General features: G+C 51.0%; 1 protein-coding gene across 1 annotated transcript in view; it reads right to left on the reverse strand.

Annotated features, from left to right (window-relative positions):
• The window catches only part of CACNG7 (calcium voltage-gated channel auxiliary subunit gamma 7), a 21,484-nt gene extending 9,612 nt beyond the window's left edge, over window positions 1-11,872 (reverse strand). The window contains exons 1-4 of the mRNA XM_072768183.1: window positions 11,758-11,872; window positions 8,920-9,144; window positions 8,202-8,288; window positions 7,696-7,836 (exon numbers count right to left, since the gene is read on the reverse strand). Of these exons, the coding sequence (XP_072624284.1) occupies window positions 7,696-7,836; window positions 8,202-8,288; window positions 8,920-9,115 (424 nt within the window). The 5' untranslated portion in view covers window positions 9,116-9,144; window positions 11,758-11,872. The remainder of the gene's footprint in view (window positions 1-7,695; window positions 7,837-8,201; window positions 8,289-8,919; window positions 9,145-11,757) is intronic.
• Between the last annotated feature and the right edge of the window lie 1,463 nt (window positions 11,873-13,335).

A 13,335-nucleotide genomic window follows, 5' to 3' on the forward strand; every position in this document is an offset into this window, starting at 1 on the left:
ATGGGATTTCATTTATTTATACTATTCTTTCTATATTTTTATAATGAAATACATTTTAGAAGTCAGTGTTGTAAAAAAAAATAGTGGGGAACTAGAGTAAAAGAAACATGAACTAAATGCTGTGAAACAAGAATGAATCCCAATTTTTTTGGGGGGGGAGCTATAAAAGGCATTCTTGAAACAATGGGACAGTTGGCAAATGGAATAGGTTATACTATGGAATTCCTGTAAAATTTCTTGGTGTGGTAATGGTGTTGTGGTAGAGGAACATCCTTCCTCTTAAGAGATGCATACTACAGTGTTTACAGACAATCTATCATGATGCCTGTGATGTACTGTGAAATCATAAAATCCCAAAAAAGTTGGGGGGGAGGTTGCGGGGAGACTATGGCAAAAAAAAAAAAAATCACCAAAATGCAGGATTTAGGTGGAGGAATGTATACCAGTGCTCATTGCACTCTGCTATCAGTTTCAAGATTTTCATTAGAAACTGGAGTGATTGAGATAAAATAGTGGCCCCCCATCACTCTCCTTCCCCTCAACCTGCTTTACTTTTTTCTGTAACTCTTATCATTCCTTAACATGTAATCTGTATCTGTGACTCTTCCCATCATACATTTCCCCCACCAGGATAAAAGAACTAGTCTACCTTGTTCCCTCTTGAACCCCTACCATCTAGCACAAGATCCAGCACATAATAAACACCAGTTGAATAGATAAGTATACTCACCAAGCAACTGGAGCTTCTTGAAAAGCTCATTAGTTGCTTCTCCTTTTCGAACACCCCTCTTTTTTTTAAAAAAAAATATTTTATTTTATTTATTCATGAGAGGCACAGAGAGAGAGAGAGAGAGGCAGAGACACAGGCAGAGGGAGAAGCAGGCTCCACGCTGGGAACCCAACGTGGGACTAGATCCCGGGTCTCCAGGATCACACCCTGGGCCAAAGGTGGTGCTAAACCTCTGAGCCACCCAGGCTGCCCTTGAACCCCCTTCTAAATCCCACCATTCCTCCATTTCCTCAAAGAATCAACCTTTCATTGCTCTGAACTTCTGTGGCACTTTGAATTTCTAGTATTCCATAATTTGGATATTCAAAAGAGGGCCCACAAAGTGTTACACAGTTGAAATCATCTGAGATAGGTGTAGAAAGATGAATAGGCTTAAAGAAAAGAGATAGCAAAGGGCAAAGGAATCTCAAAATCCACACTCACTCAGGTACCCTAGTCAAATGCAGGGGAGTCATCCTGATTTTATTCTCTCTCATCCAGCAAAGATGCTCAATCATCAAGTCATGTCTATTTTACTTCTTGTATCTCTCATAAATCAAATCCCCTTCTTGCAATCAAAGTCCTCTGACCCTGTTAAGGCTTATTGTCTATGTTTGTACCATTGCTCTTAAATCCTCATCTCCCTGCTTTAGATCCTGGTTCTTTCTAAAACCCACACAAACTCCATCCTTCTGTTGTCAAAACTCTCCCTTAGTTCCCTACTGTCCAGACGAGGTTTTCCGTTCTTCAGCCTGACATTCCAGACTGTGATCTGATTCCTGCTAACCACCCAACCTCACCTTTAGGTTCCATGTTTCACATTACAGTGCTAAGGCAAGTCAGGAGCAAGGATGGATAAGGAAACAAATATTTCCAAAGACAAAGAATCTTTTGCTGTTCCTTTTTGCTTTTGTTTTTTGTTTTCAGTAATTGGAAATCATGTAAAAATGATAGCAAGGGGCACCTGGGTGGCTCAGTTGGTTAAGCATCTGCCTTCAGATCAGGTCATGATCCTGGGGTCCTAGATCCAAGCCCTGAGTCAGGCTCCCTGCTCAGCAGGCAGCTGGCTTCTCCCTCTCCCTCTACCCTTCCCTCTGCTTGTGCTCTCTCTCTCTCTCAAATAAATAAATGAGGGACGCCTGGGTGACTCAGAGGTTGGACACTTGCCTTCGGCCCAGGGCATGATTCTGGGGTCCTGGGATTGAGTCCCACATCAGGCTTCCTATAAGGAGCCTGCTTCTGCCTCTGCCTATGTCTCTGCCTCTCTCTCTGAGTCTGTGTCTCTCATGAATAAATAAATAAATAGTTAAAGAATAAATAAATAAATAAATAAATAAATAAATAAATAAATAAAAATTTTAAAGATAGCAAAAGGTTGTCTTCTGCTCAGGGTGTGATCCCGGGATCCAAGATCAAGTCTCATATCGGGCTCCTTGTAGGAAGCCTGCTTCTCCCTCTGCCTGTGTTTCTGCCTCTCTGTGTGTGTCTCTCATAAATAAATAAACAAAATCTTTAAAAAGTAGCAAAAGGTAAGTTATTCTTGTCATCTGTCTACTTCCTAGACATTTAATAATGGCACTCTGGTTATCCAAAAACAATAGTCTTTTCCCCTTTATCTCCCTTCCTCTTTCTCTCCTTCCTTTCCCCTTTCCTTTCTCTGTAGTCCAACTCCCACTCCCTCTCCCTCCTCACCCCACATCTGTTTCAAGATTGCTCAGTAGGCAAGAATCACCTACATTCCAAGCTGGATAGAAATAACTGGGCCGGGCAGCCCGGTGGCGCAGCGGTTTGGCCCCGCCTGCAGCCTGGGGTGTGATCCTGGAGACGGGGGATCGAGTCCCACATCGGGCTCCCTGCATGGAGCCTGCTTCTCCCTCTGCCTGTGTCTCTGCCTCTGTGTGTGTGTGTGTCTATGAATAAATAAATAAAATCTTAAAAAAAAAAAAAAGAAAGAAAGAACTGGGCCTTAGAACAATAGGGTTTCAGGACCATGGAGAGCTGCACGTGCCTCTACCTGTCTCAGCAGCTTTCTAGGGCATTAACACATGCTGTGAATTCCACCTCCATACAAGGCACTATTCTTTCTTCACTCTAAAAAGCCTCCCTCGCTCACCCTTTCAACTTCATCTACTCAGATGTCACCTCCTCTTGGAAGCCCTCCCGGGTCATTCCCCCCCTTGCCACCACCCTACTGTGCCAAGCTAATGCATCTTCCCTTTCCCAAAATGCCCTAAGTTGTCTTTATTATTCCTCTCTTATACAAATATTTCAATGTGTACTTTGTACCAGCAACTCATCTAGGCTCTGCAGAAACAAATGAGAGCATGCTTGTAAAGGCCCATGTATTTTGTAGTTTACATTCTAGTAAGAGACAGAAAACGCATAAGATGACGATAGCTATGAAACAAATATAAAGTGTGCAATGTAATAGTATAGTGGGGACAAGGCAACATTACATACTGTTGTCAGAGAAGAAAACTCTGAAGACAGAAAGTTGAAGCCCTTTGAGTATCAGGAGGAAGAGACTTCAAGCAGGGAAGGCTATTGAGTATAATGTCCTCATGTGGGGCTGAGATGAGCATTTTCAAGGAATAGCAGGAGGCCACTGTGGCTGAGGTTGTAAGCCATGGAGACAGTGTTAGTGGGTTAGGAAATGAGGTCAGAGATCTGAGCAGTAGCCAAATCACAGAAAACCTTGTAGACTAGCATGGAGACTTTGGATGTACTCTATGTGCAAATGGGAATCCACTGAGCATGGAAGGGAATGAAGCAGGTGTGTATTTTTGATTGACAGGAAATTGAGGCTGTTTTGTAATTGACTGGATGTGAGCTCCCACTTAGGATTCAGCTACATCTTTAGTGCTCAGTGCAGGGCCTGGCATGTAGGATGTCTGTGTAAATGCTTGATGAACAAATGGATGAGCATATGTATAGAACATGTTGAGGGTCAAGGGTTAGCATGGGCTTTGTATGGGAAGCATGCTTCTTATGGCCTGGATTCTTCCAGGAATGAAAATCAATTATCATTCCAGCCTCCTCCCTGCTTCTCTCACCAACCATATCCAGTCAGTCATCTGGTTCCATTGATTGTTCTGTCGATATCCTTCTCTGTCAAAGCCATCCACTTGACTTTATCTTTCCATCACCAGCCCCAGCTCAAGCACCAGCTGCTCTTGCCCAGACAGACCACTGCATAAGCTTCTGCCTTGGTTTGCCCATTTCCCATGTTTCCTGCTAGTCCATCTGTGAAGGATGCTTATGACCCTTTCCCTCCTCTGCCCCAACCCTCCCCCTGCTTTCTCCAGAATTGAATGCCAATGTCACTATTCACCAGCCCTTAGGCAACTCCTGTCTCTCTCTCCAAGTCTTGGGACATGAAGCAATTGGACCAGATTATTCTGTTCCCAGATCTAAGATGCTGGTACTATCACCCTTCCCTCTCCTTTTAAATCTCCTCATGTTTATGATTTTTTTTTAAGATTTTATTTATTTATTCATGACAGAGAGAGAGAGAGAGAGAGAGGCAGAGACACAGGCAGAGGGAGAAGCAGGCTCCATGCAGGGGGCCTGACATGGGACTCGATCCCAGGCTGAAAGTGGCACTAAACCGCTGGGCCACCAGGGCTGCCCTATGATTTTTTTTTAAGTAGGCCCCACCCAGCATGGAGCCCAGCTCAAGACTTGAACTCACAACCCTGAGATCAAGACCTGATCTGAGGGCACCTGGGTGGTTCAGTCAGTTGAATGTCTGCCTTGGGCTCAGGTCATGATCCCAGGCTCCTGGGATCCAGCCCCACATCGAGCTCCAGGCTAAGTGGGGGGCGGGAGGTGTCTGCTTCTCCCTCTTCCTCTCTTCCTGCTCATGCTCTCTCACTCACTCACTCACTCACTCATTCTCTCTCTCAAGTAAGTAAATAAAATCTTAAAAAAAAAAAAAAAGACCTGAGCTGAGATCAACAGTTGGATGCTCAACCTACTAAGCTACCCAGGCACCACCATTTTTATGATTTTTAAAAGTTTTTCATTTTTTACTTATAGTCCTATTTTTTAAAGTAATCTCTATGCCTAATGTGGGGCTCAAACTCACAACTCTGAGATCAAGAGTCACATGCTCTACCACCTGAGCCAACCAGGCATCCCATTTTTGTGTGATTTTCAATTGTGGTGGGGCAGTATAGTGCCACGGTGAAAGCCTCAGTAGGAATTCTGCTTCCCCTTTGGAAAAACTTCACCCCTGGGTCCTTCTGTTTCCTCAGCTGGGGAATGACAGTAACAATGACATCTAACTTATGAGGTAAAGAAAAAAAAAATAACTTAATTTGCATAAAGCACTTAGAACGTCCCCAAACTGTGGCACTCCATCAAGTGCTTATTATTCTGGCTGTTGCTGTCCCTACTACTATGTATGTACATATATTTGTATTTAGCAGGCACTGGGTCAGCCCTCCACATCTATGATGGAGATCAGGGGTCAGCAAACTACCATTTGCCCCAGCACCTGTTTCTATCTGGTTTTCCAACAAAGCATGGTTTTTACATTTTTAAATGGTGCGAGGAGTGGGAGAGGGGGAGGAAGGCACAAAAGAAGAGTATTTCATTGCTCACAAAAATTACATACAATTCAAATTTCAGGGTCCATAGAGTATCACTGGGACACAGCCACACTCACTGCTTCACCTCTGGTTGCTTTGGCACTACAACCCTATGGCTCACAAAACCTGAAATATGTACTAGTTGGCCCTAGACAGGTTTGCCACTCTTTGACCAAGATTTGTCCTCTTGACAACTTCACAAAGGCTGTAGCCCATGCAGTGAAGGGGAAGAACTTGAACCCAGGTCTTCCTAGGTTCACAGCAACATGAATTGTCAGCCACCACACCCCACAACCTTGAAAGCACACGATTGGACTCCTTGAGGTGGGGCACACAGGCCATGTCTGCCATGTCTGTAACGTGAACTCGACAAAGGGAAGTGGAGTTCAATCCCCCACAAATTACTGTATTGTTACATCACAAGCCTGACCTCCAGCCCTGACAGCACCATTGATCCTCAGCCTGACCTTGGGAAGTCAGGTTCTGGGGCACTGCAGGAGCATGAGTGCGGGTGTTGTGAGGAGAACACCGTCTGTGTGCACCACCCCTCTACCACTCAGCTGTGCAGCTCCTTGTGTAAGCAGCAAACAATGGGATTTTCTTTCTAGTGGTCTGAGTGGATTGAATAAGATCTCCATGCTTCCTACCCTTGTCCCACTTTCTCTCTCTCTAGGCCACTATTTTTCTGTATGAAAAATGATGAGACCTTTCTGCTCTGACGCTCCGGGATGGTGATATTCTACACGTCTTATTTTAGCTCAGTGTCTGGCTCTGCATGCCGTGATTCAAGTTTACAGGGAGGTTGCACCCTGGTTTCTCTGGAAAAGGTCTCATCAGGTTAGGTTGGAGGCATGGGGGAGGTTTAGCTGAGTGAGGAACAGGGATGAGACTGGAGATTGTCAAAGATCCATCTTCAACTCTTTGCGTAGCCAACTCTGAAGACGAATCCGAGTGCAGGCCCCAGGGGACAGAATGGAAATGAGACATCAGCGGGGTTTGTTCATAAAATTATCCACTGAATGATAAGAATTAGAATAGAGTTTAACGAAATGATGTTGAATTAATTTGAACTGGGTTGCAGAATGGAGTCAGAAGGGACCAGTGTTAGTCGGACTGGATTGCTGAGTGAAATGTGTCAGGGCTGGGTTGACCTGGCCTGACCTGACTGGAGAGGGAATGAACTGGACCAGACAGTGCTGACATTGGAGGTGGGTAACATCTGAGAAAGAACTCTGCTCTGGAGCTCATGACACTCGGTCCCACAGCACCGGTTCATGCTGCTGTCTTGGGCAACTCCCTGCACCACTATGGGCCTGGGTGCCCCCATTTTATCGAGTGCTAATAATAACTCCGTGACAGAGATGTTAAGGGAAAGGTGTGAGATCACACATACAAAAGAGCCTCGTATCTCAAAAGAAAAAAATAAGAAACAAAAACAAATACTGAGAAGTAGCTAATGACAGGCATGGTGATGTATTGAGGGCGAAGTATACACCTGCAACTCACATTGAACTGCATAAAGAAATAATGATAAGGCGGATTGATGGCTACGCAGAAATATAGACAGATTGACAGATAGTCTAGTCATAAGGTAATGGTTGACACTAAGTGGTGAGTACCTGGGTGCTCACTCCAAAATTCTTTCCACTTTTCTGTTTGAAAATTTTCAAATAAAATGTTGCACAGAAAATAAAGAGGGTGCCTGGGTGGCTCAGTCAATTAAGCCTCTGCCTTCGGCTCAGGTCATGATCCCAGAGTCCTGGGATGGAGCCTGGCTTCTGGCTCCCGGCTCAGTGGGGAGTCTGCTTCTCCCTCTGCCCCTCTTCCTGCTCCTGCTCCCTCTCCCTCTCTCTCTCAAATAAATCAATAAAATCATAAAAAGAAAAGAAAGAGCCTTGGAATATGTTAACTGCTAAAATATCAGGAGCAGTTAAAAAACAGCCTCTGGGGTGAACAGCGAGCGTGAGTCCCAACTCTCCCTCGTTGCACCAACCTGAGCTAATGACTTCAGGTCTCTGAGAGTGTTTCTCTATTTGTACAATGAGGCTATTAATAGCATTTCCCTCACGGGGTTGTCCTGAGTATTAGGACAGAGCCTGGTACCTAATCAGCACCCACGACTGGGTCTTCCCAACAAGCTGTGAAATGGGTGCTGCTATCTCCATTTCACAGAGAAGGAAAGTGGGGCTCAGAGAGGCTCTGCAACCCTGCTAGGATCACACAGCAAGGAAGTAACTTTCTTAATGGAGGAGGGAACCACAGGTTCCTGGAACCAAAAACCAAAAACCAAAAAAAAAAAAAAAAAAGGGCTTTAAGTCCTTTCCTCGGGCTCACCAGATAGGATGAAGAAGATGCCAGAAACGAAGGCCAGAATGGTCCTCTGAGGGCGGATGTGGCCGATGTTACTGATGACGAAGGCGGTGAACACTAGGAAGAGACTGACCATGGGGAACGGAGTGGCCGTGCGCACCGTCTCTGAGGGAGGGGTAAAGGGTGAAACAAGGGGTGAGGGGGGACCCTGGGGAAGATGACACCTCCCCATTCCCCTGGACTCGTCCCTTTATGCAGCTCCTCCCCTTTCTGATACTTCCATTGCTGACCCCACCCCTTCACCCAGGCCACATCCTTTTGGTTTGACCCCGCCCCATTCCTGTGGGCTCCACCCATTCATTGCCCCGCCCGCTTCATCAACCTGGCTCGTCCTCTTTACCCCACCTCCGCCTTCCTTCTGGCCTCCACCTCTTCCCTCCCACCCCCCTCCCTTTCTGGGGCTGCCCTTCGACCCAGGACTCGCCCCTAGTTCCTGCCCCCTTTTGTCTAGGCCCCCAGCTCCCCCTCACTCAGAATATTCTCCGTGTTTTCCGTCACCAAGTTGATCTCTGGTTCAAGGAAATATTCCGAGGCCACACAGCGACCCTTCTCCCGGCCTGGGGGTAAGGCAAGAAGGCAAAGCTGCATGAGAGGTTCCTGAGCTCTGGAGAGGCAGTGAGGGGCAGGTGGTACAGTAGGGAGACCTCGGGATGGGTACATGAGGCTTCATCCAGGGGTTCCCGTCTATACAGGGGGTCACAGAAGGGGCTGCACAGGAGGTCTGGGAGCTCCCTTCTCGAACTCCCCTGAAGACCCGTGGTTGGAGGACGCGGCTGGAACCCGGGTCCCCATGAGGAGGGGCAATGGGCTAGGACTCCTGAATCCCTAAAGAGGATGGGGAGGGGGGGATTCCTAGAAGGGTCTCCGCGGTCACTGGGGGGCATGAATTTTTTATCCTGCCCATTCAACACCAGAACTGTGCAGGGGACAAGCTCTGATGCTAGACTATTGCTTCTAGATGGGGACTCGCAAGGGATTAGGAATTTGGGGATCGTGTGAGCATCGCGACTTTTGGATCTGGAAATAAAGGGCTAGGAATCAGGTCTCCAGGTAGAAATTTGCGTCTCCAGGAGAGAAACAGGATCAGTTTCTGGGTTTCTGGAACCCAAGAGTTGGGACTATGGATAAGGACTCTTGGGTCCCGGGCAAAGCAGGGACAGTTGAATGGAGGACAGGTGGGGTCTGTACCTGCGAAGAAGCAGACTCGCCAGAGGCCAGCGTGCAGTGCCATCTTGACCTCCGTGGTCTGGTTCTGTGGCAACACCGTTCCCTCCTCCATGTACAGCCAGTAATCAGTGCTGACTGCGATGCCCACGAGCAGCAGGCCACACGCACCAAACACGCTGCTTAGCAGGGTCAGGGCGCGGCTGCTGCAGTGACTCATTCTCAGCGGCGGGGGGCGCCCTGCGGGGCCTGAGACACAGGAAGCCCCTGCCTTGGAGAGCCATGATAGGACTAACGAGAGTCCCCCCCAACCCCATGCAGCCACCAGGGACACTGAATCCAAGCCAGAGACACCATTTCTCAAACTGAAACTTCTCAACTGACATTTGTGCCCTAGCCCATGACCCCATTTCTGGATTTGGACAGGTGACATCAACAGTTGACCTCCAGCCCCAGGACTGGTCTTCCCAAGCCTGACACTTGTGTTCTGCTCTGGGTCCTGATGACAGATTCCACACTAGATCCCTGACCCCAGGATAAGATTTCCAACTAACACCTACAGCCCAGAGCTAGAGATGAAACCTTAGTTCCAACCATGTGTCTGGACCTACGTCCCAAATATCCTGACTGCCTAGAAACTCAACTTCCATATTCTCAAAGTCAGAACCAGGCCCTCCAACCCTCCCATTATGCCCTGACCAGAGACGAGACCTTCACCCTGGACCAGCCCTCACCAGAATCCTTAACCTTGAGCCTAAGCTCAGAAACTATTACACAGATCAGGCATTTCAACACTAGAACCAGGCTATCCCCCCAATCCTGTCTTCTGGCACCCTGACCCCTTTCTTTTGGACTTTGCTAAATAATTACCAGAAATCTCCCAAGTGGGTCACTAACCAGAACCCTAACTAAGGGTCCTACTAACCAAGGACCCACTAACCAAGACCTGAGTAGAGGTCCCCATCTAAGTTTAAACCCTTGGACTCTTATCTTGACCTTTAACACCCAATTCTAATACCAGGACCATGACCCATGACCTTCTAACTTAGATCCTGTGACTTGACCTTGATTTGGTACTCCAATCTGAGATCATGGCCCACGACTCAGCTCTAAGATTCCAGAATTCTAATCCCCCCACCATCTGAGATCCAGGCAGGCCCAAGACCCTGGGATGTTGGAACTCCATCTCAGACTACTGGATCCCAGAACCCTGGGACCCCGAGACCTAGAGCCTATATTTTGCGAGAGACTCCAGAATGTCAAAACCAAGATCTGGGACCCCCTCCCCTCCAACCCAGCACCCTAACCAGAGTACTCGAGACCATCCTTGAAACTAGGGATCAGTGCTCTGAACCTTAAAATCCCAAATCGGGAAGTCCAGGATTTCCATCTCTTTTATGTGCCATCACAATATCCCTAAATTCCCTACCAGAGATTCTGGACTCCAATTTCCATGCTAGGACTTCCAATTACAGACCGTCTTTAACACCTAGCCTGGAACTCTGACCTCTCTAACCCTGAGCCCTCAAAACAAGAGATCCCCAGTTCATAGCTCTGGCCTTCCAAATTCCAAGCAGGGATCTAGAGATTCGAACTAGGGAGCTACTAATGTCTTATCTACCACCCTGGCTCCCCAACCCCATAACTTTTCCATAAACCACAAAATCCCATGATTTGGGGGACTCAACTTGGGATCCCCCATCCTATCTCAGCCAAAGACCTCTCTACATCCCGGAATACCAGCAATCCCATCATCTTTTTTCACCATAAAGGTTAAGACCCTAAACATTGCCCAACAATGCAGCCAGGACTTGAGACTCGCCTTTCTCTAATCAGAATTCTTGGAGCCTTTAAAACTACCCCAGGCCAGGATCTTGGAGTCAGACAACTTTCATCATCCCAGACCCCAGATGCACACGCACACACACCTCAGCGTCCAGAGCCCCCATCCCGCCAGGCCCCACCCCCAGCCTCCTGGAGGAGTCAGGAATCCGAGTCTGGCAGAGCTCTGACCAGCTTTTCCTCCCATCCCCCGTCCCAAGGCTCCAGGGCTTGACCGCCAGCTGCCGGCTCCTTTTCCAGCCCGCTCAGCTCGGAAACAAGCATCAAAACCCCAGTCACCCTGACTGCCTGAGTCCCAGGTAGCTGACCTCAGCTCCCCCCACCGCCCCACCATGGCTCCTTGGACTCCCAGCTGGGACCTTGTCCATGGACACCCTTCTCACTTGCCCTTTGAAGACCAACCCCCCCGCCCCCTTTGCCCCCCACCCCCACCCCGTTTCTTGGCTCCGATTCCGCCCCACTCCAAATGGCCCGCCCGGATCTCCTCTTTCTCCTCCAGCCCTTCCTCCTTTGGGACCCTCCCCCAGGCCTGGAGCCACCTTCTTCTCCCTCTTTATATATCGCAGCCTCTGCTGGATTCAGGCATTCGGATCCCGGGGGTCCCATTCGCCAAGCCCCAAGTCCAAACTCCGTCTCCCTCCGATCTCCTGGGGAACGTATTCCTCATTTCTGGGGACCCCTTCTCAGACACATCCTGCCCTCCCCGGGCCTGGGCCTTCCCCGCTTCATCCGGGATCGCCTCCCCCAAGGACCTGGCCTGCACCCTCCTCAGAGCCCACGGTCCCTAAGACTCGGACATTCAGAGTAGAGTTGCCCCACTCCAGGACCCTAAGACCCGGTGCTCCTGGATTCCCTAGGCCCAATGCCCCCCACCCCTCCATTGCCTCCCGAACTCAGGCGTCCTGACCGCCAGAATCCCACATTCCGGGGCCACTCGGGCTCCTCTTAGCCCCCACCCCCGGCTCCCCGCCACCTCCGGGGGAGCCCCCACTCCTTCCAAGACCCTCCCCTCTCGCTCACCTCGCTCAGGGCTGGGCGCACGCTCCGGGCCGCGGGCCCCGCAGCCGCATGACCGGCTCCGCGGCTTCCCCCGGCCGCCACCGCCGCCACCGGGGTCGCCGGTGCCCGCGCCCCCCGCCCCCGCCCCGGAGCCCGGCGTCCCGGCCCCCTCCCGGCCTCCCACCCCCCACCCCCCGCGCCCGCGGCCTCACTCGGCGGACGGCGCCGGGAGCTGGGACCGGCGGCCGCTCATTGGCTACTGCGGAGGAGGGGAGGGGCGGGAGGGGAGGGGGAGGCTGCAGGGAGGGAGGGAGACGGGCCTTGAGAATGGGGGAGGCAGGGAGGGAAGGAGAATAGAAACAGAGGCAGAGAGCCCGAGAGGGGCAGGGGCACACCGAGAGGCCGAGAGCCCGAGCGGAGGAGCTCAAGTCCCACCGAGACCTCGAGGCTGAGAAATTCTGAGACTCGCAGGTCTGGAGACTGGGGGACCCACAGAGCTGGCCTAAGAGAGACAGAGAGAGGAGAGGCAGAGATCAAGTCTAAGACCCCCGCTGCCCTCGGGCTCAGAGCTTCTGGGGCTCTGGAAGTGGACAGGTCCGAGAGACAGAGAGAGACAGGGAGACGCTCAGAGGCCCCGGGCTGAGAGATGCTGAGACCCAGAGACCTTGAGCCAGGGAAAGAGACGAGAGAGAAAGAGACCCTGTGAAGGAGAGAGAGCAGGGGCAATCCTGGGGCTCCCCTGATGCGGACTGGGGCTCTGGGCAGGCCTGGGGCGGAGCCTGGGGTCTGGGCGGCTGGAGGAGGCGGGAGGGGGCGTCCCGGGCCGGGGTCCCCGGAGCAGCAGGCGGGCGCAGAGCGGAGCCGGGTCCTGCAGCCGCCGCGGAGCCGGGAGCCGGGCCAGCCACCCCCCACCGCCGTGATGTCAGCGGGGCCACTCTTAAAGGGGCAGGCCGCCCGCCGAGGGTCGGAGCGGGGGCTGGGGGCCGCGGGCAGAGCATGGGGGTACTGCCGCGGTGCTGGGGGAGCCACGGGGAGCCCCGACATCCAACTGGACCGAGTACCGGAAACCCAAGAGCCTGCAGAGACGAAGAGACGCCAGGGCTCCCCGAGGGAGCCTACGAAGCTTTGGGGCTCAGTCCCCTCCAAACACACAGACGTAGGCACACCAATTCAACTGGCCTGCCCCAGACCCGGGACTACATTTTCCAGCAGCCTTGGCGGTGAAAGGCCGCACCTGGGGGAAGGGTCCGCCGCGGTGTCTGCTGGGAACTGTAGTCCGTTGGGACTGTGCTTTCCACTCCACCCCCTCGCAAGTGGGCCAAGGCAAAGAGGCCGGGAGGGCTCGTCAGCCCCTCTCCGGCCTCGGTGGCTGGCTCTCAAGCTCACAGGCTCTGTTTGTTTTCTCTGTGGTGGGGTCTCCCAGGTCTCTCAACAGGAGGGTTGGTTGGCTTTCATCTCTCAGGATTGCCCCCAACCCCGTCCCAGTCTGGGGGGCTCAGTGTGAGTCTGTGAGCTTCTGTCTTGCTCTGGGTGAGTAGGTGCATGCTACTGTCCCTGTGCTGGGGCGTCTCTACCTGATACCCCCCGTGGTCTGTGCGT

This window comes from Canis lupus, chromosome 1 (genome assembly GCF_048164855.1).
Source record: "Canis lupus baileyi chromosome 1, mCanLup2.hap1, whole genome shotgun sequence".
In the NCBI taxonomy this organism is placed as follows: Eukaryota; Metazoa; Chordata; class Mammalia; order Carnivora; family Canidae; genus Canis; species Canis lupus.